The sequence below is a fragment of the Juglans regia genome, chromosome 11 (genome assembly GCF_001411555.2).
Source record: "Juglans regia cultivar Chandler chromosome 11, Walnut 2.0, whole genome shotgun sequence".
In the NCBI taxonomy this organism is placed as follows: domain Eukaryota; kingdom Viridiplantae; phylum Streptophyta; class Magnoliopsida; order Fagales; family Juglandaceae; genus Juglans; species Juglans regia.
Genome location: NC_049911.1, coordinates 36545483 through 36572720, shown reverse-complemented (window position 1 = coordinate 36572720; position 27238 = coordinate 36545483). Strand labels below are relative to the sequence as shown.

Below are 27238 nucleotides of genomic sequence, written 5' to 3'. Positions count from 1 at the left end.
GAGCGAGGCATCAAATTCAAAGGGGGTTGATTTTGAGAGTGTAGTAGCGTGGGCGATCGAAAAACTAACAGCCCAAAAGTCATCAGTTGCACCCATGTCTAGTCGGGCCCATCATATCAATTTCCATTTTTGCCCTCCCTGGTGACCTGGCAATATGCCAATCCATGTCCAAATCCCCGATTCCACTTCTCTCTCTCCCTCCCTCCCTCGTCGCTGCACCTGCACGCAGACCATTCTCCTGCTTCGAGCTCTGTCTGATTACTGTTCCTCATGGTAATATATATTTTAATCTTCATTCATTTGTTTATTTGTTTATAACTAATTTAATTCAAATTCGCCCTAATCTTGAGAATCACAGACCACTTTACGTAATCGTCGATCTTTCGTTAACTATTAGGGTTTACGTACTTTACTACAACCTTTTCATCTCATGCCTTTTTTTCTAAAAAAGAAAAAAAAATTCTCAAATTCCGATCTTCCTTCTTTTTTGTTTTTCTTTCCATCCATGGCCCTGCTATTTGACCAAATTTTAAAGGCAAGTTTTAGGTTTTTTTTGTTACGTGCGAATTATGGGAAAGAAAAAACAGTATTTAAGACTTCTTTACGTTTTACCAGTCTTGGATTGTTTTTCAATGTGATTGGGAACGAAAACAGCATCGAACGTGAGGCTTTATTCTTTCTCTGCCCACTCTTTGTCCCTTTTATATGAAACCAAACGGTTGGGGTAAGGTTTTAAATTATTGATTTATTAGCTTTTTTCACGGGCTTTATTTTTTTTGTTTCACCAAGAGTAACTGCGATGCATATTGAAGTATTTTTTATTATTATTAGTATGATATGATGTATATTGAAGTGTTAAATATCCTTTTGTTAGAAAACTCATCAGGGTTTTTTTCTTGTGAGATAACCTTTTCAGGAATAAAAAGAACGGTAAAACATTAAATTTTTAGATTATATTGCAGTTGTCACGAAAGAAAATATAAGATTACTTCTAGTTGATTCCCTAATGCATAAGCCAATATGATAAATTCGCTTGTGTAATTTTATTTTGAACTGAAAGTGGATGGTACAAAGTTCTAGCATGCGATGTTTGATGCTTTAAACTCTCGATATTTGTTTATCTACATATTCTTGTATTTGAGGCCTAAAATGATCTCTGGTATGAGAGTATATCTTGGTTTCCTGGCTTTGAAAAGTCATTGATTTATTCCCCCTTACCATTTTTCTGATCGTTATGCTTCTTTAAAAACTTCAGATGATGTATCAAATTGGATGTGGTTATAGTTGATATAGAAGTCTTCCGTTGGGTGCATTGAACAATTGAGTTCATAATATATGATGGACAATGAATCTGTGTGGTCATTCATAGTTTTATTTTTATTAATAAACTGCCAGTTATTGAGTTGTTCCTGCACATTCTGCACTTGTGTAGAGGAATAAGTGTTGCCCATATTTCCTTGCTCCCTTATTTGCATTTTTACTCTTCAGATCCAGTATTATCACTTCCACATAACTTCTATTTTACCGAAAAAAAAAATTAGCACTTCCACAGAACTTGGCTGTTTTTATTTACACATGTGAGTGTGGCAATATAACATTGCAGTTATATCTATCAGAATATGTGTACTTGAGTTGGGCTGTTTGCGCTTTTTAATAAAAGATCTATTACTTATCAAATATCTATTAGTTTCTCGTGTTAAACCTGATGATTGATCTTTCACAAGCATGCAACTTTTTGTGTGAAATAGTTCACTTTTCCTCTGGTTATTAATTGCATGCTTATTGGATAGGATGCCAACTAATTTTTTTCTGTCTTCGTATGTAGGCTAATAAGCACACCATTATTTTGATGCAAACTTCCCCAAACAAGGCCTCTAGAACATTTATGGATTATGATTCGATAAGCCAAGCTATGGATGGTATGTGATGAACCATGTATATATTACATATGGTTGTTAGTTACCAGTATACTATCTCCATCATCATCTGCATCCATTGTTTAAGGTTGCTCTTAAGTGCTGGTAACTGTTAGTATAGCTAACAGAGTAGCCTTTGAACAGGATTTGACCTAGCTCTATGAAAATCCTTAAAGATAACCTTCTGAAATGTTGTCAACCAACATCCACTACTATTTGTTTCATGAGGCCCAAAATAAAGTGAAGAGGGCTTCTGACGATAAATATACCTAGGACCAAGCTCTGACCTAAAATATCTGCTAGCTGAAGAAGGATAAAACCAGAATAGGCATTACTTGCCTATGTAGCCCTTGTTCCAACAACCCCCATATTATGTCCATGGTTTCTTTGTAAGGACTGTTTCGGGGGATGGATCTGTTTTGTTGATGGAGATGATCCTTTGGAAAATAATAAAACCTAATGCCTCCAAAACTTTAATGCGGTTGGTCTATCGATGTTCTTGCATTTACTAGAGGTTATAATAACTTTAACAGTATTAGAGGTTCTAGTTTCTAATACTGTGACCTAGATAGGTCTCTTGTATTTCATCTTGTGTACTTAGGCTTTGCCTATTCTTTATTAATAACATTATTGTTTACTTATCAAAAAAAAAAAAATACTCTGTGTAACAGGTATATGTGGGCTATACGAAAGGAAGCTTAAAGAGTTAAATCCAGCCTTAAGAAACATCACGTATGACATTGCAGATCTCTACAATTTTATCGACGGCCTTGCGGACATGAGTGCCTTGGTGTATGTCCCTCCCTCCCCACCCTTCCCCTCTCATTATCTCTTGAAAGAAGCACGTCCATGATCCCTAAAACTTGCTAACTACACAACAACAAAGAGAATTACAAAGGTTAAGAGATAGTCTCGTTTGGTTACATAGATGAGATAAAAGTTGAAAGTTAAATAAAATATTGTTAGAATATAATTTATTAATATAATTTTTATTTTGGGATTTGAAAAAATTGAATTGTTTATTATATTTTGTGTAGGAGTTTGGAAAAGTTGCAATGATTATATGAGAAGATAATCTCATCTCATCTACCAAACCAAACCAGGCTAAACATGCATGTGCAATTTATTTGGTGATAGTGAATATTCTCTTTTCTACATAAATTCTTTTTTTGATCGGTTGCTTTTCTATGGAAACTTAAGGAATGTATATGTTTACCTATCACTCCAAGTATTTTGTTGATAGTGGTTGTTAACTTTTCTATGGAAACTTGGGGAATGTGTATGTTTCCCCAACAACACCTCAATGTGAAAACTGATATATTTGTCATTTGGTTCTGGTTTACAGTTATGATCACTCCATCCATGGCTATTTACCGTATGATAGACAATGGATCAAACAGCGGACATTTCACCACCTAAAGAAATTGGCACATTAAATTTAGTATGATTCTGCAGCTTAAGTCTGTAGTTACACTACCGGATTGTCTGTAGAATTTTAGTTGTGCGTGGGCTTTGCATTTGACCCAAGGTGTTTAATACGCAAATTGTAACCTCGTTGTGCTCTTATATTATAGGACAAAGGTGGCTCTATGCTCTGATTTCAAAAGAATGGCAACTATTGTTGTTTGTTCGTGTTATTCCCTTATGGAAGTGCTCCCATGTTTAGGGAGGTTGACGGTGATATTAGGATCTGGTACTTTTCTGTGAACTTTTATGGTTTTCCAGAATGTGCTTGCCTAAGTTCTTAGTAGGGGTGTACACAAATCGAAGAAATCGACCTTAACTGCCTCGGACCGGTTGTCAGAGCACGGAACCAACCTAAACCGACGTAGAACCGGTTGGCCGCGGCATAATTATGTCAAAACCTTCATCGGCCGGTTTGGTCATGATTTGAAGCTGGATCGGACCGTTGAATTAACTGATTATATAAATAATATATATATTTAAATTATACATATATAAAACGATGCTCGTTTTGGAATGTCAATTTGAAAAAAATAATAATAATTGAAACGATGCCGTTTGATTTTAAACAAAATAATGTCGTTTCGAATTGAGATTGTCTTATTTCCCTCCCTTTGTCTTCTCCGATTCTCAATTAGTTAGTCTCTCTCTCTCTCAGACGAACCTTGTCGCTAGGGGAGATCAAGAACCTTCAGCGAATCGTCGGAGTCGATATGGTCGATATTTCTCCTCCCTATCTATCAGTATAGTTGGTTGTTCCATACAAATTTTCTCTATCGGTCGGCGTCGATTTTGGGCAAAAACCGCGTCTAAGTATTGGTTTTCACCCCTAGTCCTCCCCCCCCCTCTCTCTCTCTCTCTCTCTCTCTCTATCTCTCTCTCTCTCTCTCTTACTTATCAAAACGACCTTGTTTTAAACTTGATGACAACTTGCAATTTAGTTCATCGATGATGCAATACATGCTCAGTGTTCCTTGAGTTTTTTAATGGACGGTCAGATTTGAAAGGTTTATGTGGGGTACCATTTATATTATAATGAAATAATTTACTAAAGTATAATAGCCTGCCATACCAAGTAAGCTCAGCTAATCAGATATTTATTATCAGATATTATGTCATCCCAGATGATGAAAATGAAAAATAATCTATAGTCAAATATGAGTTTGTCAATTGTGGTGCCCAGGCCCAATGATATGGGCATTCCAATCCTCCGTTCCCAAATCTCAATCCAACCGGCTCGATCTTTCTCTTAAAAACTCTCTAAAAAATAGTGCAGCACGCACTCTTCTTCAACAAGAGAATTCACATAATATGAATTGTTTCTCTTAGACTGGTTTGGATCTTTCTTTATTCTTAATATTCATGTTTTAACTCAAGTGTTTCGTGGTTATAATCTTAATTGAATTGATTGATTTATATTTCATGGGTTGGATTAATATGTAAGTTTTTTTTTTTTATATAATTGAAAAATGAGGAATTTTCGCTACCCATTTGATGGTCACTTTTTATGTTAGGAAATGCTAGTATATGTTAAAGTTTCCATTTGAATTCAAGTTTTTATGCATATATGGATGTATGTGCTACGAAACCTCAAACTCGAACAAATATTTTCTTATTAAATTTATTTATAAATCCTCATTTTTGGAGAAGAAAAGTCGTGATTACCAAATTCAAAATTGTGTCTATGTTCTCTACGTAAAATTAATAATAATGATATATACAAATCTAAATATACGAGTCTTGTGCGAGTCTTTAGTAAAAAAATGGCTTCACTAAAAAAAAAAAAAATTATTCACATTTGAAACTAATATATATCATTATTCTTATAACACAGCATACGTATTTGATATATTCTTAGTATTCACATTTGTACTGTTGCCCCTTGTTCTGGAAGAACAACGATTAATTTTCTGTGAAGATGTGGTTGAATGACGAGGCCAGATCCTTTGATAGTGCTAGGATTTGCTCCCAGTCTTCTCTCTCAGCCCATTGATAAGAAGGGCTTGTCAAGGGTCAAGACTGTGGCGAATTGGCCCAAAAGTCTTGGAAGTCTTTAATCTGAGATTTGTGGCTGGAAGTGGGCCACTCAATTGTCCTTCCGCTACAGTACTTTAAAATATCCATTAAGCGGTACCCAACGTGAATTCTCTTCTCCCCCAGGCCCCCACTCACCTCTCTCTCTCTCTCTCTCTCTCTCTCTCTCCAATTTGGTGGTGGCTCTTTCTTACTCCGGTCTTCTATTACGATCCGACACGTCCCGCTCGGCTTGGTAGCTCTCTCCTAACTCGCGCAAGCTGTCTTCTTCAGCAACCCTAGAAACGGACACTGATTCGAATCGCTCCGCTCTAACTCGGTTCGTTCGTTATCATTACTTTGCTTTCGTTTTCCAGTTGAAGCTTTTTGTTGTTTGAGTTGAATGAGTTTCGGCGTTTTGGTTCAGATTCTTCTTATTTGAAAACCCTAGTTGAATTAATTGATTATGGCTCGTCAGTTCGAAAAATAATGTCAATTAGGTTTAGAAAAAATTGTAAGCTATGGGGATTTTTAGCTAGCTGTCTGATGTTGGTTCTTTATCTTTTTTCATATTTTATAACCAGAATTTCTGATAGCAATTTTACAACTTGAATCCTATTTTTTCGCATTAAATGGAATGGGCTTGTGAACTTTGGTCGAGCATTGTCAACATTAATGATCGGGGTTTGGGTTTTAAATTATGACTTTCTCGTTTAAGTTTCGATGCTTATGTTTGATATATTTTGGAGTCGAGTCCTTAATTTTGGTGCATTCTTTTAAAATTGATTTTCAGAAGTGGATGCAAAGATGAGCTCTTTCTCCATTACGCGGAAGAAGACGCCTTTTCAGAAGCATAGAGAGGAAGAAGAGGCAAAGAAAAAGGTACGTTTTGCTTTGTTTTGTTTTTTTGAATTAAACCTGCTAAGCTGATGACTTTTGACTAAAAAGTGATTTACCGGACAAGTTAATGACGTTTTGTTTCGCAGAGGGCAGAGGATGAAACTGCACGACTGTACCAAGAGTTTGTGGAATCATTTCAAGGGGATATTACGCCTGGGTCGAAGGCTTTTGTTCGAGGTGGAACAATAAACCCCAATGAGAAAGTGAAGGCTGATTCAGAAGGTCAGTGTCACTGTAGAGATTTATATTTCCTCTCGTTTACTTCCTACAGTTTCAGTTTTCAACAATACGTTTATTTTTTTTAAACTGTGGATAAATAAATAGATTTTCTATTATTATGGGGACACATTAATAAAAGCATGGGCCTTTTTATTCATTCACGGATGGCAGGTGAAAAGTCCAAAGATGGGGTTTCTGTTCCAAAGAAGGGAAGTAGGTAAAGAAATGCTTTTGATTAACCATGTTGCAATACTGTTTTGATCAGACATCATCAATAGGATAATTATTTTGGTAATACTATTCGTCAGATTCATTCTAGTACTGTCCTAGGAGGCTATTTGAGGTGTACTTTTTCTAGCTTTGATAGAGAAAATCACATTCATATTGTTGAGAAAACAAGCTGAAATCTCAATATTTAGAAAGTTGTAGTTTTCTATCTTATTCATACTTTCATTCACTTTATGTATATAACATAGTTGGTACTTGATGATGGAATCTTGTAAGACTACAGAAAATATGCTTTGTTTGTAGTATTAATATTATTATTTTTTTACTTATCAATTTGTTTTTGGGTATATGAATATTGCATGTATTTTGACTCAAAAGACAAAACTGATTGCTGGTCAAAGCATTTTGTTAGCTGGAAAAGAACTTTCTTTATCTTTTATCACACAATTACTGATAAAAAAAAAGAACTTTATATTTTATTACACAATTGAAGTTGAGTTAGATCTTTTAAACTTGTCAGCGAATAATGTATTTAGGGTGGAACTTGCAATTGATAATGAATTTTTGATCCATCATGTTGATGTTGTTGGCTTCTCAATGTAGATAAGATTTTGTCTTCAAAAGACTCATGTTCTTGTACCCCATCTATTAGTTCTTGCTATTCTTGGGAACTACTAATTTATTACATTTACATCTTGGTTGAAATTTCAATTAAATGGTTACGAAGGCTGTAACATTTCACTAAGATTTTACATGCTTTCTTATTCTTCTATGGGTTGTTTATGAGCAATTAAACTAACAGTTTTTATTTCATTTTATTGTCATATCTTTGTTTTCTTTTTGGTGTGCTTAATGGGTGATTTTCTATGTTCGTATTTCTCGTCCTTTGTATTGGTTTCCAAAATTTCGTATATATCTTTTCAAGTCCATTCTTCCCATTAGTTAAGACTACTTTCTTGGAATGTCAGAGGTTTGTATGATCCTAAGAACTGTTTTAGAAATAAAAATCTTATTTGACAATATGAAGTGGATAGAATTTGTATGCAAGAGACTAAGATGGAATTTGTTTCTAGAAGATGTCTTTGAAGCTTGTGGGGATGCCAACAGATGGATTGGTGTTACTTAGCCTCGAGGGATTCTGAATGATTCTGTTTGTGTGACAAAAGGGTGGTGGAGAAAGTGGAGGATTGTGTGGGAGAATTATTTTTTTTTATAAGTGGGAGTGTGTGGGAGAATACGTTGTGATTTTTCTTTTAGGAATGTTGAAGATGTTTTTTCTTTGGATTTTTGGGAGTTTATGGGCCTAATTGTGATCATGAAAGAAGATTTTGTGGGATGAATTGACTGGTTTGAGTAGCTTTTGGGAAGAGTCATGGCATCTTGGGATTGATCTATTACTTTGAGAAGCAACATACTCAGTTGGATTGCTTTGGAAGACAATTCCTACTTATCTCACGTGGTGTGTTCCAACGGTTGCCTTTTTGACTCTTGGAACGGGTTTGGTGGAATCTTACTTGGTTTCTATTTATCTCCTAAGGTGTATTTGGAGGGAAAGTAATGTTAGAACTCAAAGCATCACGAAGGAACATTGAGCAAAGTTGAAACTTGCTCTATAAATACTCTTTCTTTGGACAACTTCTATAGGCTACAATGGGCTTACCTTTCACAATTTTCTTGTATCTTTTTCTCCTTCTAGATATGTGTCTCTCTTGTATTATCCTATTTATTAGGGCACCTTTTTTGTTTTGTACTAAAATTTTATTGCATACAAAAAGAAAGAGTTTTAGGCACCTTTGGGTAAATTTTTACTTTTCAATTCGTTGATATAATTGTGTATTTTTTTTAATGGTACAAAGCATTTTATTTAAATAAGTAATTGGAATTCATTACAACCAAAGAATGCACAAAGTACACTAGAAGTATACAAGAGAGAGCTTGTAACGCCCCAAGGAAGGCCCAAGTCACATCTGGGTTTATTCTTTAAAAGGACTAGTCAATGATACAATTGGAGTCTCGTTAGAATCATTATAAAGAGCAAAAATTTCTTCTTCCTAAGCACTATGAGATTCCATAAATTACCTACCTTTATTACTTATTAGTTGGTATGGGATATTATAAAGCCACCTTATCAGAAGAAGAAAGAAGACGAGAAAGGCAAGACCCCACAAAAACTCCCCCACAATATTAATGTACCATCCTAACCCACAAAAATAAAATTACGAAATGCCCCTCAAAAAACAACACTAATCAAAGTGTTCTAGCATTAAGACCAATCAACATAAAACCATCCCCACTAACCAGAACTTCCAAGGCATAACCACCAGCTAGGCTCCATAGAATTGATACGTGGTATAAATCATGTAAGCCATGCTATTTATAAACTATCTTTAGCTTTATAGGGTTTTGCTCATTCCTCGCTTCTCATGATTTCAGCAGTACCTTCTATGAGAAGTTTAGATCAAATTAGTTGGACTTCGATAGATTTAGTGCTAGTTAGGAACGTCAGCAACACTCGGCAAATGGCTAGCACACTTGGGTGTTAGTTCGCTTCTCTTCCCATGAAATATTTAGGATTGTCGTTGGAGGTTGCTTCACAGGCTTCATCAATTTGGGATATAGTTATCGAGATGATAGAAAGAAGATTGACAGGGTGGAAGAGATCGTACTTGTCGAAAGGAGGCCAGATGACTCTAATCAAGAGTACTCTCTCTAACTTGCCAACTTATTTTTTTGTATTTATTTCCAAATCTAGCTATGTGGTGACATGGATTGAAAAACTCTATCGTGATTTCTTGTGGAGCGGGATGGAGGACGAATTCAAATTCCATTTAATCGGTTGGGAGAAGGTGTGCAAGCCAATTTCTTTAGGTGGGTTGGGGATAAAAAAAATATGAGAACTTTCAATCGAGCCCTACTTGGGAAATAACTAGGGAAATATAATATGGAACCGGAAGCCCTATGGAAATTGGTGGTTGATTGCAAACATGGAAGCTTTTTTTTTGTTTTTTTTTTTGGGGGGGGGGTTGGTGTACTAGAGAAGCAAACGGAGCCTATGGAGTGGTGGTTTGGAAGCACATTAGACAAGGGTGGGGGGTGTTTACTAGCCATACTAAATTTGTTCTGGGTGCGGGTACTTGAATAAAATTTTGGAGGGACATATGGTGTGGGGAGGAGACTCTAAATGATTCTTTTCCATCCGTTTTTCGGGTGGCATGTGATCAAGAAGCTTCAATGGTGGACCTCATAGGTTGATTAGGGGACCAAGTACAGTGGAATGTCACCTTCAGTAGAGCGGCCCAATGTTGGGAAGTAGAATGGACTACGAGCCGATAAGTTGTGGTGGACACCTGTAGGTAAGGATGCATTCTCGGTTCGATCCTTCTATAAGTCCCTTACACATTTACTGAATACTCAATTCCCATGGAGAAGGCTTTGGAGGAATAAGGTGCCCCCCCAAAGCACTCTTCTTCACTTGGACAGGTGCCCTGTGCAAGATTCTGACAACTGATAATCTGAGGAAGCACCAGGTTGTTATTTTAGATTGGTGTTGTATGTGCAAGAAATCTGGTGAGACAGTGGATCATCTCTTGCCACATTGCGAGATAGCTAAAGCCTTGTGGAGTGAAGTGTTCAACCAAGTAGAGTTAAATTGGGTAATGCTTGCCACAGTGGTTTAGTTATTGGCCAACTGGACACTTTCGGGAGGTGCTTCACAAATCAAAGCCATGTGAAAGATTATCCATATTTGCATTACGTGGTGCATATGGTGAGAGCGTAATGATTGAACATTTGAAGATAAGGAGCGGATACTAGAGGAGTTTCAATCATTATTTTTTCGTACTTTATTTCTATGGGCCATAGCTATAGCCTTTAATGGCCTAAATTTATATGATTTTCTTGTTTCCACTACTGCGACTTAGATGAGTTTTATATCTTGTATATCATCTTGTGTACTGGGGTTATGTCTATCCTTATAAATAATATCATTTACTTATCAAAAAATGGTCATGAAATTGTGCTATTATATAAGCTAAAATTTGAACATAGAGAAGAGTATGTATGCAGATCACATGGAAATATACAGGATCATGAGAGTTAATGCTTTATGAGTTTCTTTGGGTGGAGTTAGAGGGAGATTGTGATGGCGACTAAGTTCTTGGAGTTGGTTGTTTCTGCTTACTAGAGTTGAGTTAATTCTCGCTAGTGACACATTTTGTACTGCTTATTTTGATTTTATTTTCATCTTCTTTCTTTTTAAGGTATTTTTGTTATGGGGTTTTCACATTGATTGCTCAAAGTCCAAAGTTTGTGTTTTTTCCATTTTGGGAAAGGGGGGTTCGGTGGTTTGAATCACTAAGATTAGGGGTGTGTACTGTTCAATTTCACTAGGTAGATTTGAGTGTTGGCAGTTTGTGGTATACTATGGAAGGTCTGAAACAAGCAGAAGGGTAGAAGGAATGTGTGAGGACCTCAAGGGTTGGGAACAGAGCTTTCTTTGCACATTGTGGTTCAAATTCCCATTGTTGTTTTCTGGTAGTGGGGGAATATGGTAGTGGGCAATGTAATATTTATATTGTTGTTCCTGAAGGAACTGGTGGAAATGGTATGGTTCTCTGAAAATTAGGATTTTGTTTAATTATTAGTACTTGGTTTTTCACTCGTAAGAGAGAAACCGAATCGCCGCCACCTAGTCCGACAAGTGGTTGCTCACCGCCAGCACATACAACATCGTCGGACCTCGGCAACTTCGCTGAGGGTTGTCCGGTGCTGGTCATCCTGCCGACGAGAGAAACACCTGTGAGGAGAGTGAAATACACGTGAGAGAGAAACTAAATCATTGCCACCTAGGTCGACGAGTGGCTGCTCACTGCCGGCACAGACTACATCGCTGGGCCCCAGCGACCTAGCCAAGGGTCGTCCGACACTGGTAATCCCACTGGCGACCTATTTTCTTGTAGGATCTATTTCTGGGATCTGTTTTGCCAGTATCAGTCGGATCTCTGATGCCTGATCTGCACCTTCCCATTGCCATAGACTAGTCTGGCAACTCCAGTAAGGGCCTTTCGACGCAAATTTCTGTGTTGTCTCTTAGAGTACATCGGCAACCTCCCAACTGTTCCATTGGTCGTGCCGTCGACACAGAATGAGTCGATGTTTTTCAGCAAGTCTTCTGGGAGTACTCCGGCGTCAAGCTCTGATCTCTGATGTCATTGGTCTTCAGCCATGTCCCTGTGTCTCAGATTTTGCTATGGTTTCTCTGAGATGACGAATGGTTGTTGAAGGAGGGGAGTTGGTCAGTATGGGTTCTTCTATGGAGTTGGTCATAGAATCTAAATCCTTTACACTGGTGAAGGAGGGAAGCATGTTGGTCATTACTGAAAGGAGTTGAAGGTTGACATCTAAGTTGGTTTTGGGTTCAACAATAGTACAGTGGCTGGCTAAGGCCATTGAAGCGTGCACAAAGGATAAGAAACAAGATTTTTTCTCCACTGTCTGGGGAAGGTAGATGCAGTTTCATAGCGCATCGCTGCTCGAATGCTCTAGGAAGTTATATGGCGGTGGAGGAGTGTGGTGGTGGGAGGAGGAATTTTATTTTCATTCCAGAGGAGGGGGCAGTGGCTGGAGAAGGATGGGGGAGGTGCTGCGTGATTTTTCCTTCAGCAAGAGAGGGAGTGACGGCTTGGAAGGACAAGGTGCTGCAGAACATGGCTCTGTCAAGGAGTCGCATAGCAGAAATGTAGGTGGCATGGCAGAGAGGGAGAACTTGGAGGTGCATAAAGACCCAAGTACATCCTCGGTGGTGAGGCGATCCTATGTGGCAGCTCTAAAGACGGGTCATGCTTCAGGGGTTCAAAGTGAAGGGGGTCTGCAAATCACGCCTCAGGACCAGCTTGTAGAGATGCACAATTCTTTAAAGGAGATGGAGGGTACGTTTGGGTAGTGAGAAGTGTTGAGAAGTGTTGAGAATGTTTGTGAAAGTAGTAAAAAAGTAATGAAAAAGTAATAATAAAATATTGAATAGTAGTAAAAAGTAGGTGAAAAGTAATGAATAGTAGAAAAGTAGGTAAAAAGTAATAATAAAGTAAAGAATAGTAGTGACTTGCCTAACATACCCAGAAACCCAACTTGTCGAGTTGAAGGCAACGATAACTTTCTTGTTTATGAAAATAGACTGGCTTTCAGCTAGAGGCAACAGGGTTGTAAGAAACAAGATAGACCCGAATCTTTTAAACTTAGATAAAGGAAAACGGAAGATCGGATTCAGCCCTGTCCCTATAACTAGATCTAGGAGAGTATGGCGGGTCAAAAGGAAATCTGGGTTATTTGAAGCGGGGTCCACATTGGGTATCGGCATAGAGACATCAGTAATGGAATGTCATTCGCCTCATGTAACATAGGATAGATCGATAGTCGGTGTTACACCCTTGGTCCCCGAAGAAACTATGGCTCCCTCTTCAGAGTTGAAGGAAATTGGTGTACTGCCGAGGTCTGAAGGAGATGTAGGATCTGCTATCACCCCAGAGGAGAAGGGATTTGCTGTCACCCTAGAATCTCCAATGGGAACCCTGATACCATTGGAGAGAACCAATGGTGTTGCTGGAGAACCAATGAGTTTGGCGTTGGTGCCTTGTGTAAAGGAATGTCTAGAGTTGGGAGTGCAGTTGAAAGCTGTGTCTGGGGATAGTGTTGCTCCCTTGGTCTCTCTTCCCCCAATAGTGGACTGAATTCTGCCTAAAGTTAACGAGATTCAGCGGTTTGTGAGAATTTCACATGGAGGATGTGAAGACCAATTTAAAGAACTAATCACTGCAATTGAGACTAGCCACGTGCTTAAAACCAAATCAAGTTTCAAGAAAAGCAGGGAGTTACAACGTCTTTTCTGGGACAATCAATTACGACGTTAAGAGTGGTAGTTCAACTAGATGGAAGTCTAAAAGGGAGGGCATTGTGAAGACAAGAATCACGGGGTTGGGGTTGGGTGTTCGGGTAGAGTTTTAGTTCTACGGGAAACAAGGGGCTGGGGTCAGGTCTGGTGTTTTTTGGGCTTTTTGGGTCATATTGGGTAAGGTGTTTTCTTGTATACATTCAGTGTACTTGGTTTCTCCTTTTGATGTATAATATTTTTACTTGTCAAAAAAAATTTTACCCTTTCAAATTAATGAAACTTTGCCTTTAATTTCTCTTCTTGCAGGTATGTTCCATCTTTCATACCACCTCCACTGGCAGCTAAGGGGAAAGAATCGGAAAAGAAAGTTAGTGAATAGATAGGAAGTTATAAACTTTATTTTTAGAATGAACTTTATTTTTAGAATTTAGAAGTCATTTGCCGGTATCTATAATGGTAACTGTATTCAACTTTATAGAAGGAGGATGATAAGCCAAAGGAAAAAGAAAAAGGAAAGTCTCGAAACATAGATCATTTCATGGAGGAGCTGAAGCATGAGCAAGAGATGAGGGAGAGGCGAAATCAAGATCGTGAACATTGGCGTGACGGGCGCCACAATGAACATTCTGCGGTAAGTATCGTTCCATGCTGGCGTTTTTTCCATCTTTTGGAAAAGGCAATGGCAAGTTTATCCGTTGATTTTAGATATATTTTCTTCTATTGTGTTTCTCTAGCACTTGAGCAAGGCTGTTAGGGTGGGTTGTGGAAAACATAGGCAAATAGGTGCACACATCGCACACCCTTAAATATATAAGATTGACTACCTATAAAAAAATGTATAAGATTAATTGTATGGTGTGATATCAGCACAGAGATGTCATTTAGGATTCTCTTGCACCACTTTGTCAATACTTTGTCAAGCACTGAATTGTCGGCTCCAATTTCTCATCTTTCATTTTTTATATATGAAGTTTGTAATGTTATTGTTTTCAGCCATCTAGTCGCTTTGATGAGCTGCCTGATGATTTTGACCCAAGTGGAAAGCTTCCTGGGTCTTTTGATGACGGCGATCCCCAAACTACTAATCTCTATGTTGGAAATCTCTCACCCACGGCAAGATAATTTTCTTTGGTTCTTTAACTTCTCAAACTTGTTGCTTCTGAGAATAATGACATGTCACATTGATCTTTTCCTATTTTCTCAATAATTCCAGGTTGATGAAAATTTTCTTCTGCGGACTTTTGGAAGATTTGGGCCCATTGCTAGTGTGAAAATAATGTGGCCTAGGACTGAAGAGGAACGAAGGCGGCAAAGAAATTGTGGCTTTGTAGCTTTCATGAATAGAGCTGATGGGCAGGCTGCAAAGGATGAAATGCAAGGTCTGGTTCCTTCAAGCCTGTTTTTCTTTGCTATAATTTGGATGATTGTCTCAAATTATATTGCTTGATATGTGTATTGTTTAGTTGCTTTCTATGTTTTTAAAGTTTTTTGCAGATAAGAAAGCACAACTTTAACTTTTGAGCAAATAACATCTTCCATTACCTATAAAAAAGGAAAAATGCAAATAACGTCTTCCATTACCTATAAAAAAAGAAAAAAGCAAATAACATCTTCCATTACAAGTAAAACAATTCCATATACATTTATATGCTTGAACTTTTTGTACTTCTATCTGAATGAGCTTAAAAAGTTGTAAATAACTATCTTCTGGATCCGTCTCTCAAGTGCGTGAAGTTTCCCACGAAGCAGAAGCTCCACTGTCACTAAGGGTGTGTGTATGTTTCAATGGCAGTGGACTAATATAGTTGATAGCACTAACTTAATTAATGACCCCGTATGCACTTGATTGTGTTGCAATTTAGCATGAAATTGAAATGTATGCCTCCGTGTTTCTGGGTTCCAGTCCCTTTGAATGACTTATGTTGGTTGGTTGCCTGCAAGGCTCTAAGATTATGCCATCCAAACTCACTGGTTTAGTTCTCATGGGGTGCTAAAAGGTTCAATACTTGTGTAATCATTCTTTTATGAGTCCTTAGTCTAGGATCGATTTGAGTTTTTTACTGTTACATAATACCCATTTTTAAAATATACTCACTTCATCCGAATTAAGGGATTGAAGCTAAGTATTTTTATTTTATTTTTATAAGTGGATTGAAGCAAAGTATTTTATGTGCAGGAGTCATCGTTTATGAATATGAGTTGAAGATTGGATGGGGTAAGTCTGTTGCGCTTCCATCGCAAGCTCTACCTGCTCCTCCACCAGGACAGATGGCGATCAGGAGTAAGGAGGTCTGTTAAATGATACTCTGTTGAAATAATTGTGTACTCGTACATTTATATATTTCTAAGATTTTTTATGCTGTGGAGCTAATTCCACACTTGCAGGAATGTGAACATTGCTTCATTCATTATTCTCATTATCAAATGAATAATTCAAAATGGCTGATACTTCCAACTTTCTGTTATGATTTGGCCCTTTGTTAATATCAAAGGAGATAACTGCTACATATTTTCCTTTTCTGGTTGACAGGGTGCCACTGTTATTTTATCCGGTCCATCAGGCCCACCGGTCACCTCTGTTCCAAGTCAGAATTCTGAACTGGTAGGACTTAAGTTTTTGTTATTTCATTTTTACAAAATACTGTCACTCATTAGGGTGCAGCCTAGTCGTCAAAGGGCATACTTGGGATGAGCTGTATGCTCAAAACATATTATTTTTTATTCCACACTAGGAGTTCTCATGGATTACCTGATGCATGGTTCTGGCAGGTTGGGTCATGTATCTAGGTTTTACTACTCGGGTGGATTTGAAGGGCCTTTCCTTCATGAGGTTTTACGTCATAAAAGAAATTACAGAATAATGTCATAGTAGTGCATATATTATTACATTGTTTTCTATTGAATTTAGGGTTTGCTCTTTGTTTTAGGCCTCCTAGGGAGCTAGTCTTACTCTTTACCTTGATATCTTTAACTATTTTGATGTAATTGGTATTTTTTGTCAAAAAGAAAAGTTTATAGTTTGTTTGGGTTTCATTCTCTCGTGAAGTCATTATCTTTTTAGTGTTCAATTAGCCAATTCTTATCTATGGACATGATAAAAATAAACTAAAACTAATTTTTACCTATGCATTTTTTTTATTCTTTTGTATTTAATATCTATTCTTTTCAGTGTCAACAAATGTGGATATATATTTTACATATCGAAAAAAAAAAAAAAAAAACCAAATGTGGATAGAGAGTTCTCTGTAGCGCATGTCAATTATATGGCCAATCATGGGTTTGATACTATGACAGACAGTTTCAACTCGTTTAACAGGGCTGTCTGGTCCTGAATATGGTCTATATCTACCGTTCATGCTCTCCATTTTTGGTAGATCCTTGCTTTTTTGTTATCATTATGAAAAGCAAAAACTTAAAAATTTGTTAGTAATATGCATTGATTACTTGTTTTCAGAAAAGATAAGCTCGCCCAAAAAGTTCTTTGAACTTTTTGAAACTATTGGGTGGTTCAGCGTTGTCAAAAGCCCATATGCAGGAAACACTAGCAAGTTTTTGAAATTATTTCCATACCATGATATGGCTTTCTCGTAACAATGTAAAATGTTATTGTTTTGTTTTGTAAGTAAATGAGATTTTATTAATACTTTGAGAGGAATAGGCGTAGCCAAGTACACAGAATGGAAAACACCTAGCTAGAAATAGATAAGGAATCATGAATGCCAAGCCCATTGAAATCTATGGTAGTTTTTTCGGTGAAATAATGAAGTAAAAAGTTTTTCATTACTACTGCCAAATAGGATAATTGAGATTAACTTTGTTTGCGCAGTGTGCTATCTGAATTTCTTGGTACGCCAGTAGAAGTCCTGAAAATTCAGTCATTTGTTGTGCACTTGAGGTTATTTTAATGGTTCTCAGGAGACCTTTTTCCAGTTTATCCACATCTTTGCTTCATTCTGAATTACTGTTGTCTTTACTGATCAAACAAAACTCTGTATTTCTATCGTCTTCACTCTGAATTCGGCATCACAGATGGATTTTTTTTTTTTTTGGGGGGGGGGGGTTCTCTAATCTTATAGTTTTTACTTTATGTTTAAGCCAGTGATTTGACTTCGTCATTTTTACTTTATTCGTCTTGTTAATTATTTCCTATGGGTGACTAGGTTCTTACACCAAATGTTCCCGATATAACGGTGGTTCCACCCAATGATGATCATCTCCACCATGTGATTGACACAATGGCTCTCTATGTTCTGGATGGAGGATGTGCCTTCGAACAAGCTATTATGGAGAGAGGTCGCGGGAATCCTCTCTTCAACTTCTTGTTTGAGCTTGGCTCAAAGGAACATACATACTATGTCTGGAGGCTCTATTCCTTTGCTCAGGTACATCTTATCATCTTTCCTTCCAGCCACCAAAATAGAAGGGAAATATATTATTTGCCTCAATTGAATTGAATCGTGTCATTTGCCTTGTAGATTTTATAAAAACTTCAAGCTTTTTTTTTTATAAGAATAACATTAAATTTTGTTCTTTAAGAGGCATTACCTTGCTGGTTATTTAATGCTATGCAGTTAAAATATGTTGGTCTTAATTTGGAAAAAGGAAAGGTGTATTTGTTGCGTAGAGATATAAATTGTTCTTATATATTGGCTTGAATGCAGGGTGATACCCGTCAAAGATGGCGAACAGAACCTTTTATCATGATAACTGGTAGTGGAAGGTAATGTCACCTTTTGTTATCTATTTCAGTGACTATTGGCGTCCAGTCTTGCTGCAAGTTGGTGAAGTAGACTACAATTATGATGTGATATTTGTTTTATTATCATTGCCAGATGGATTCCACCACCTCTGCCATTGGTAAAGAGCCCAGAGCATGAGAAGGAGTCCGGATCCACATTTGCTGCAGGAAGAAGCAGGGTATTTATCAGTGTTAAATCCATGAGCAGTATTAGTTTGATTTATCCACGTTGTTTCATGCTTTAATCCTCCCTTTCTTTCATTAAATTCTAAAGCGCGTGGAACCGGAAAGAACACTTACTGATTCACAGAGGGATGAGTTCGAGGATATGCTGCGTGCTTTAACATTAGAGAGGAGTCAGATAAAGGAAGCTATGGGGTTTGCCCTGGATAATGCTGATGCAGCTGGAGAGGTAATACTAATATTAGGGTCATTCCATTTAGCTACCTTTACCACAATTGACTCTGTGGATGGAACAATGGAATTGATACTTCAAATTTAAACTGTATATTTTTTCATCTAGTCTACCATTGATAGTTTTCCACACCTTTATTCTAGTTACATTTGCTAATAAGAAGCTTATTTAAGCAGAGATTCATTAGATTTTAATTAAAACAAACTAATAGAAAAAGAAAATAGAGGAAGACCAAGCTGAGATTATCTTATGAAATTTACTTTTAACTTTCAGTTTCTTAACTGGTATCTTTTGTACTGCAGATAGTCGAAGTGCTGACAGAATCTTTGACACTTAAGGAAACTCCCATTCCAACCAAAGTTGCAAGGCTTATGCTCGTTTCTGATGTTCTTCATAATAGTAGTGCTCCTGTAAAGAATGCATCTGCATACCGCACCAAATTTGAAGCAACATTACCCGACATTATGGAGAGTTTTAATGATTTGTTTCGTAGCGTTACTGGAAGAATTACTGCAGAGGCCCTTAAGGTAAGCTCTGCATATCTCTTGTTTCTGGGCTTTTGGGCCCTCCTAACTTATTTTGTTTGTTTCTGATTTTGTTGAAATGGCTCTGAAATTCTAAAGGAACGAGTGCTCAAAGTCTTGCAAGTATGGTCAGACTGGTTTTTGTTTTCGGATGCATATGTTAATGGTTTGCGAGCTACATTTGTTCGGCTTGGGAGCTCTGGTGTCATCCCATTTCATTCTATATCTGGTGATACGCTTGAACTAGAAAAAAAGACTAGTTCTGAAGATGCAGGTGATGGAGCTAAGATCAACCAAGATGCTGCATTGGCAATGGGCAAAGGAGCAGCAATGAAGGAGCTAATGCATCTTCCCCTTGCTGAGCTGGAGAGACGTTGCAGACATAACGGATTGTCTCTTGTTGGTGGTAGAGAAATGATGGTTGCACGGTTGCTAAGTCTGGAAGAGGCAGAAAAACTGAGGGGCTATGAACTAGATGATGACTTGAAATATGCACAGAGCCATTCGAGTACTGGTAGATATTCCATTAGTCGTAAAGGGACTACTTTGGAAGCAGAGCCAGTGGGTCTGTCTGGATGGAGCCAATATGGGGAGGACGATTTGCAATCAAAATGCGAAGAGTCTGTTCCTTTGGCTCCAACCTTTCCCATTCCAAACCCTGAACTGAAAGCTTTCACAAAGAAAGAGAAAGTTGATCCTGTTCTGCCAGCATCTAAATGGGCTCGAGAGGATGATGAAAGCGATGATGAACAAAAGGGTAGTGCTAGGGGTTTGGGGTTGAGCTACTCATCTTCTGGAAGTGAGAATGCTGGTGACGATCCTAGCAAGGGTGATGAGATGGACTTTGCAACTGGTACAAGCATCTCAGCACAACCTGACAACGGAATGAATGAAGAGCAGAGGTAATGGTAGTAACCTGCTTGCCTTAGTTTCATTCTTCCCAATTTTCCTTTGGTCCTCTTTTCCTTTTAAGGAGTGGTGGAGCTTAATTATTTAGATTTGAAGTTATTTGTTTTGATTGGTAAACAAATTTTTATTGATCAAAAGAGCAACGCCTAGGCGAGCTAATTTAGAGACACAAGGAATTCATGAAATGCCATGCCTTGGAAATCAATTACAATCGACCAATAGAGTAAAGTATTGAAAAACAAATTTCTAAGCTCATCCATCGATCGCTCTTATCTTCAAAGCTTCTTGCATTCCGCTCCCTTCAAATGCACCACCATAGACATATAGGTTATTGGAAGCTATGCTTTTAATGAGTTTATTTACATCTACTATCTAATGTTCCCTGTTGGCAATTAAGTGTCTAGGCTGCTTTATTTTGTGGTCCATTTGTGTTTACAGTACGTGAATGTGCTTATGTTACACAGACAAAAGCTGAGACGTCTAGAGGTGGCTTTAATAGAATATCGTGAATCCCTTGAAGAACGGGAAATTAAAAGTTCAGATGAAATCGAGAGGAAAGTTGCAATCCGTCGGAAACAGCTGCAATATGAATATGGGTTATTAGATTCTAACAACGATTCTTCAGGAAATAGTAAGTTCTCATTTTGTAAGCTGGCAAGATATAAATTGAATTTGTGAATTTCTTTCGAATTGTAATGTTTTGTTCCCTATTCTGTGCTAGTTTTTAGGTTTTCCTATTGCTTTCCACGCCTTTTAGTTTCTCTATCATTATGTAAGAATTGGAACAATAACTCAATTTATTAGTTGCCTGGATTGCTTAGAAAAACAAACTTATTTTGATCGAGTGAAATCCTGAAATTTTCCGAAAACCTATCTGTGGACATTAGAGATTTCCTGAAAAACAATTTCTGAAAGTGCAGTCTTCATAGGTATTGTATAGAACTAGAGGTGAAGTCTCTGCAACTTAACTGTAGTTTCATTCAGTAGAGATCTTGTTAATTGCTGATAACCAAACAATTCCAGCTGATTCTTGTTGGAATCAGGTTGCTAATGGGGATATTCGAATACATTCTCAACAATCCTTTGCTGAAAGGTTTTATGTGCTCAAATGAACCCTACTCTTTTTGTTAGTTGACAATCTTGTGTTGCCTTTTAAGAAATATATGGTCAACCTGTGTAACTAATAAGATGGGGTGCAATGGATATATAATATTGTATTCCTCCTTCCGAACTAGCTAACTAGAATGACTAAATGTTCTAGCGTTAATCAGTGCATCAAAAGCTGCAGTGATCAATTCTCCCGATAGACCATGCTTACCAAAGGCAAATGCTGCAATGTTAGATCTTTCAAAATCGTCGTGAATTTAAAGTTTATTATTTTTGTCTTTGTTTAGCTTGATTGTAAAGATGGGTATTTGCTGGACTGACTATGCAGTTTATTCTATGATTAAAGGAGTGTTTAAGTATGGTTTTTAATATACTCGATGCCATGTATGTGGTAGTTGAACAATGCTTAGTCTTGAAAATTGTAATCTTCCTTTAGTATTGCACACACAGAACACGTTTAGGGTAAATTTCAAGATTCCTGATTGTTCATGCTTAGGGTTGATGTTGATAGGCTATTTTTCCTTTACATTTAAACTTGCAGAGAGAACATCTTCAGAGAGGAGGGACAGACGGGATGATGCCCGTGACTCTTCAAGAAAGAGGCACCGCAGCCAGAGCCAAAGTGAGAGCCCACCACGGAAATCATCACATCGAGACAAGGAAAGGGAACACACATTAGACAGGGATAGAGATAGAACTCATGATATTCAAAACGAGAGGGAGAGGGAGAGGGACCGTGAGAAGAGTGGAAGCAGAGAGAGGGATGACCATGACAGGGACAGGGACAGGGACAGGGACAGGGGCAGAGAAAGGGACAGGGATAGGAGGAGAAGACCGAAGTGAGCCACTTGCAGGGTCTGTTTTTTGAGAATCAAGGTGGAATGTTTTGAGATGAGGAGACTCCATGTAGTTGGGCCAGATTGCCTGCCATGAAACGGTTATATCAAATCGTTATGAAAAGAAGGTTTCCTTCCCTTTCCTGTTATAAACCTCAAGGAGTAAAATCTTCTTCTGTTTTGCTTAATCACGTTTTAACAAGATGTATTTTGGTTGCAAATATAAAAATTTGAACTTGGTTAACAGCGGCGAACGAGTAAAGTTCTTAATTGCTTGGAGAGTTGCGTGTTTCTAAAAACCTGAAAACATGGTGGTTTGTAAGTAATCCTTTTTTTTTTTTTTTTTTCGAAACAAATTGCATTTCATTACTCCAGCAAATGATGGATACATGGAGGGGCTTCCTCCAGAGTGATGCTCTCCTTGGAGAGTTTTATAGCATCCTTTGCTAAACTATGGGCTATATGATTTGATGATCTAGATACATGTTGAAATGCCCAGGATTTCATTCCTCTGAGTTCTACTTTAATATCTTGAATCATCAGACCAACTGTGCTCCAATCTCTCCTCTCTGCGTTAATGTCTTGAACCACACTGAGTGCGTCACCTTCCAATATGAGATTTTGAAGCTGTAATTGTTTACATAAAATAACTGCTTTTAGAGCTGCCAATGCCTTGGCCAACTTTGCTTCCGGAAACAAAGGTCTTTGAGATCTCATGGTAGCAATTACCTTCCCTTCCCAGTTCCTCATCACCACCCCTATACCTATTTTGCACCTTGATCTGTCAACAGCTGCATCTCAGTTTGCTTTAAAGTCATTCACTTGCAGAGGAGTCCATTCTACAGCTCAGGTCCTTTCATTTTGTCTGGAGAGACCGCTTTCGTTTGCTTCTTTATACTCTCTTAGTTTCTGATAGTTGTTATAGATGAGCTTGGAGGGGTTCTTGAATTTCTTCTCAAATACCAATTCATTCCTTCTCTTCCAGATTAGGTACACTGTGGTTGCGAAAACTTCGAAATCTTCCTCGCTTGCTTCTGATTCTAGGTAGCTCAATAAGTCCTTGAAAGAGTGGAATCTGACTTTCATTTTCTGAAACTTCCTTGAGCAGTTTCCCCATATATCCTGTGCCGCAACACATGACCATAATGCATGAATTACACTTTTGGGTTCCCTTTTGCACACTGGACAAATGTTTGATTCCGTGATCTTCCTTTTGCTGAGATTAAGGTTTGTCAACAGCGAATTGTGACAAGCTCTCCACAAAAATATTTTAACTGCATTGGGGACCATTAACTTCCACATATGGGTCCAACTCTCTCTACCGTTTGCACCTTGAGAAGCTTGCCCTTTTACCTGTTTCTCCATATCCCCGAGGAGATGGTAAGCACTCCTCACTGTGTATATCCCATCTTTGGTGCACCTCCATACTTGTTTATCCGCACTACCCCTCCATCTTATAGGGATCTTAGATATGTTGTTGATATCTTCTTCACTGAGTATGTTCTTCAAAAGGTCCAACTTCCAGCTTTTCGTCTGGTCATCTATCAGTTTGTTTACTGTCCAGTATTCCATACCTTCAACCCGAGGAGTCTGAATCTTGTAAGAGGTTGGTTGCTGGATCCACTTATCCCTCCACATGTTGACTTCCTTTCCGTTCCCAATGCGCCATATCAAACCCTCTTCAAGGACTGGTCTAGCCTCCATCATACTTCTCCAGACATAAGAAGGGTAGCTACCGATTTTGCATGCATAAAATCTATTCTGTGAAAATACTTGGCTTTTAATACTTTAGCCACTAAAGAATCCTTTTGTTGAATCAGTCTCCAGCCTTGTTTTCCTAGTAGAGCTCGATTGAAAAGATTAAATTCCCTGTAGCCGAGACCCCCTTCTGTTTTGCTCTTTCCTAGCAGTTTCCATGGCAGCCATTGGGTTTTCATTTTGTCTCCTCTGCTACCCCACCAAAATTTATGCATTAGCGAATTAATTGCCTTGATGATTGCCTTGGGGAGTTTGAAAATGCTCATGGGGTAAGTAATCCTTTTAAGGACAACAACAAACGGCTATGCATGTTGCTGTGTGTCTGTGAAGTCAAATTTCACTATTCTTAACACGGTATCCTCGTGTATTTATTTAATTAAGATGCTGAAATAATAGACGTGAATATGGTGACAATAAACTGCTGTGAAAAAGTGCAGTACAAAAAAAATAAAAAGAGTAATGATGCACGTATATCTCTTTCCACAACTTTTTTCCACTTATGTTTTAAAATGAGTGTATTTTTATAAAATGATATTACTCGTTTTGCCAAAGTAACTCTCATTTAAAATATGAATATGGTTGTGTAAAGAGTGGACCAGGCCTAGCTATAATAGTGTTATACACAGTAGAAGAAGAATATGTAAAATGAATCAATTTAGATCGTTATTCGACTTTGGTAGATCAATTATTTCTACTATTACTTCCATTTGCTCATTCTGTTTCCTTCTCCATAGAAACAAGTTGCAAGCTCTCATCATCTATGCTCTGAGTCGAATTCTTTGTCAAAAGATCCGATGGAAGTAGGTTATCTGACTGAACAGCATTGGGAACAAGAAAAACCAAAGCAAGTGTTCCAATTCTCAGCAAATTTCTAATTAAAACGACTAACCATAGGTTTGTGAAATCAGTCCTTGTGACATGGAATATATGAAGAACGATTCCTCCTCCCCATTTAGACGAAAGCGAACCAAGGCTATCAATGCACATCAGTAGTGCAAAAAATGTACCTTCAATGCCAATAGGGCATAGCTGTGTGCTCAACACGACCATGGGCATCCATCGAATTTTACCCACTGTACTGGACACACATTCCTCCATAACAACAAACAAATAGTCGGGAATTCCAAGAATCAAGTTCCACCTAAGCATGAAAATTAGGTCGAGCATACCGGATGCGGCATACAGCAGCTGAGCCAAAAACAGTAGCTTTCTAAATGGGTAGTCTTTCAGAACTTTGTGATAGATTAGAACCCCTGCCACGGACGCCAACGCACCGAATGCATGAACAATCCCAACAAACTCCTGCATGCATATACAGAGCAAAATAACTTTGGTAATGTGTCTTTAGGGAGAAAGCTAGGAGAGAGGGTACGTAGTGGGAAATTAACCTGAGAAAATGCAGGACCAGCTTTAGGGTCAGTGTACCAATAAAACTGCCCTTCTTGAGTACTTATACTGAGAGCCAAAGATAGGTAAATGTAAAGTGTTGGCTTCCACACCTGGGGGCGTCTGATTGTTTCCTGCATTGCCCTCATTGCCACTCCTACTTTCTTATGTACTGCCTAACTCAGAGTACATATATACACAGAAAGTAGCTAGATTCAGTTTGCAGACCAAAATGGCGTACGTACGTACGTACGTGACAATGGGAATTTCTATATATTTTTTATCAGTAATTAACCTAAGCATATAAAAGAGAATATATAGTTTTCATGATAGAAAACATATATATATATATATATATATATACATAAACAGCAGTAGAACAATTACAAGGTACAAGAAAGGGAAAGAATGAAGGAAACCTTCTTCTCAGAATGGATGGTAGATTTCGTTTCGTAAAACAGGAAACCCAGCACTATCAATAAGGCTTGTGGGACTGCCAAAAGACCCAATGCTTCCTACGTCAAAGAACGATAGACAGATTGAACGAGCAATGTAAAGAATTAAAATAATGTTATATCAGATTAATTCAAAAACAGTTTTTCATAGGCAACACATACAATATGTCATTTAATGAACTGAAGCAACTGATCTCTAACGTACAATAGTTCAAGTTCATATATAGAAATCAGATCACTTGAATTACACGACTTTAGTTGTCTTGATATCAATAGTTGAAAATATTTATAAGATGGCAGTCACGGATCTAATTTCTTGGATTAATTTGACGTACAATCGTGAAATACGTAAACATCGCGTAATTATTTTGAAAAAAAGTGAGATTCATTATTAAAAAATTAATTTTTTTCATTTCATGATAAAAGATATTTACAATCGTAAATTATACAATCGTTGCATAATCGCTTTGAAAAAAAAATTAATTTTTTAATAAAAGATTCTATTATTTCAAAATTATTCTTTTTAAATAGAAGACAAAGCTAGAAAATAAAAAATATATAACGGCTAGTCTACGTAATGAGTTAAAATATGATGTTGGGATATGAAATTATGAACTCGATTGATTAACATTATATTTACCATCAACTAATATTTTATCTCGCATGGGAGAAAAGAACAACGTAGACTTTTTTTTTAAAAAAACGAAAATAAAAGTTAACCTGAGCTCCGAGATGGTGAACAAAAAACCCACTGGTGGAGTACCCAACAAGAGAACCGACCGACGAGCAGAACCCACAAAGGGTCTGGAGGTCCGGCGCCAATGACCGGATCTCGATACTGTTTCTTGCAATACAAGCGTCAATGGTCACGCTTGCGATCGCTACGGCTGCAGTTACGCCTATCAAACTACCCAACGCCACCACCACAGCCATACTTCCGCCAAGTGCAACCACTGTTGCAGAAACCGTCCCGAGAGCGCCTGCTAAAATAAAATATGGGCGACGCTGATAGCCTCCGACCGGAAAGAGATCGGTGAGGAGGCCCCAGACTGGCTTTATGATCCATGGAATGTAGTAGAGGCCTAAGAACAGCTGTACCACTGAGGGTTGGACTTTCTGGACGTCTTTCCAGTAGTAGTCAGAGACTACTTTGAAGTAAGATCCGGAAAACCCTTGGCTGAGGCCGTGAACGAGAAATATGCCGAGGACAAAGCTCGGGTTTAGCAGGGAAGAGAGCATTTGTAGCCATTGAAACGGTTGAAGAAGGATAGAAAGAACAGGAGTAGTAGTACTTGTTGAGCAATTTAATAGAGAATGACGAACATTATGATTTAAAGTTTGATTGGGGGACAGCTGAGAGGGATGGACAGGTTTTTTGACGAGCTTTTCGGTTTCTAAATTAGCATCCATGCCTGAGGCATAGGAGGGAAAACAGATCTGAGAAGGCGACGCAAGAGGGTAATATATCCAGGTGTATCAGCGAG

General features: G+C 37.9%; 3 protein-coding genes and 1 long non-coding RNA gene across 4 annotated transcripts; 3 read left to right on the top strand and 1 right to left on the bottom strand.

The window, feature by feature from the left end:
* Positions 1 to 68: 68 nt before the first annotated feature.
* LOC109005211 (enhancer of rudimentary homolog) lies at positions 69 to 3624 on the top strand. Its single transcript, XM_018984026.2, has 4 exons — positions 69 to 273; positions 1826 to 1919; positions 2588 to 2708; positions 3262 to 3624. The coding sequence occupies exons 1-4, from the start codon at positions 271 to 273 to the stop codon at positions 3350 to 3352; spliced, it is 309 nt and encodes a 102-aa protein (XP_018839571.1). The 5' UTR covers positions 69 to 270; the 3' UTR covers positions 3353 to 3624.
* On the top strand, positions 2710 to 3242 carry LOC118343856. The gene is made up of 2 exons (XR_004797646.1): positions 2710 to 2814; positions 2954 to 3242. It is a non-coding gene; the product is annotated as an uncharacterized LOC118343856 (long non-coding RNA).
* Positions 3625 to 5538: 1914 nt separating the features above from the next.
* Positions 5539 to 22434, top strand: LOC109005212 (protein RRC1-like). The gene is made up of 18 exons (XM_018984028.2): positions 5539 to 5733; positions 6187 to 6275; positions 6380 to 6515; positions 6684 to 6729; positions 13933 to 13993; positions 14105 to 14257; positions 14620 to 14739; positions 14840 to 15005; positions 15803 to 15915; positions 16157 to 16228; positions 17787 to 18008; positions 18288 to 18346; positions 18459 to 18543; positions 18639 to 18776; positions 19082 to 19306; positions 19403 to 20205; positions 20677 to 20843; positions 21861 to 22434. The coding sequence occupies exons 2-18, from the start codon at positions 6201 to 6203 to the stop codon at positions 22160 to 22162; spliced, it is 2943 nt and encodes a 980-aa protein (XP_018839573.1). The 5' UTR covers positions 5539 to 5733; positions 6187 to 6200; the 3' UTR covers positions 22163 to 22434.
* Positions 22435 to 24515: 2081 nt separating this feature from the next.
* On the bottom strand, positions 24516 to 27238 carry LOC109005215 (probable folate-biopterin transporter 6). Its single transcript, XM_018984031.2, has 4 exons — positions 26475 to 27238; positions 25719 to 25814; positions 25302 to 25475; positions 24516 to 25215 (listed from the first exon to the last, which is right to left on the bottom strand). The coding sequence occupies exons 1-4, from the start codon at positions 27162 to 27164 to the stop codon at positions 24625 to 24627; spliced, it is 1551 nt and encodes a 516-aa protein (XP_018839576.1). The 5' UTR covers positions 27165 to 27238; the 3' UTR covers positions 24516 to 24624.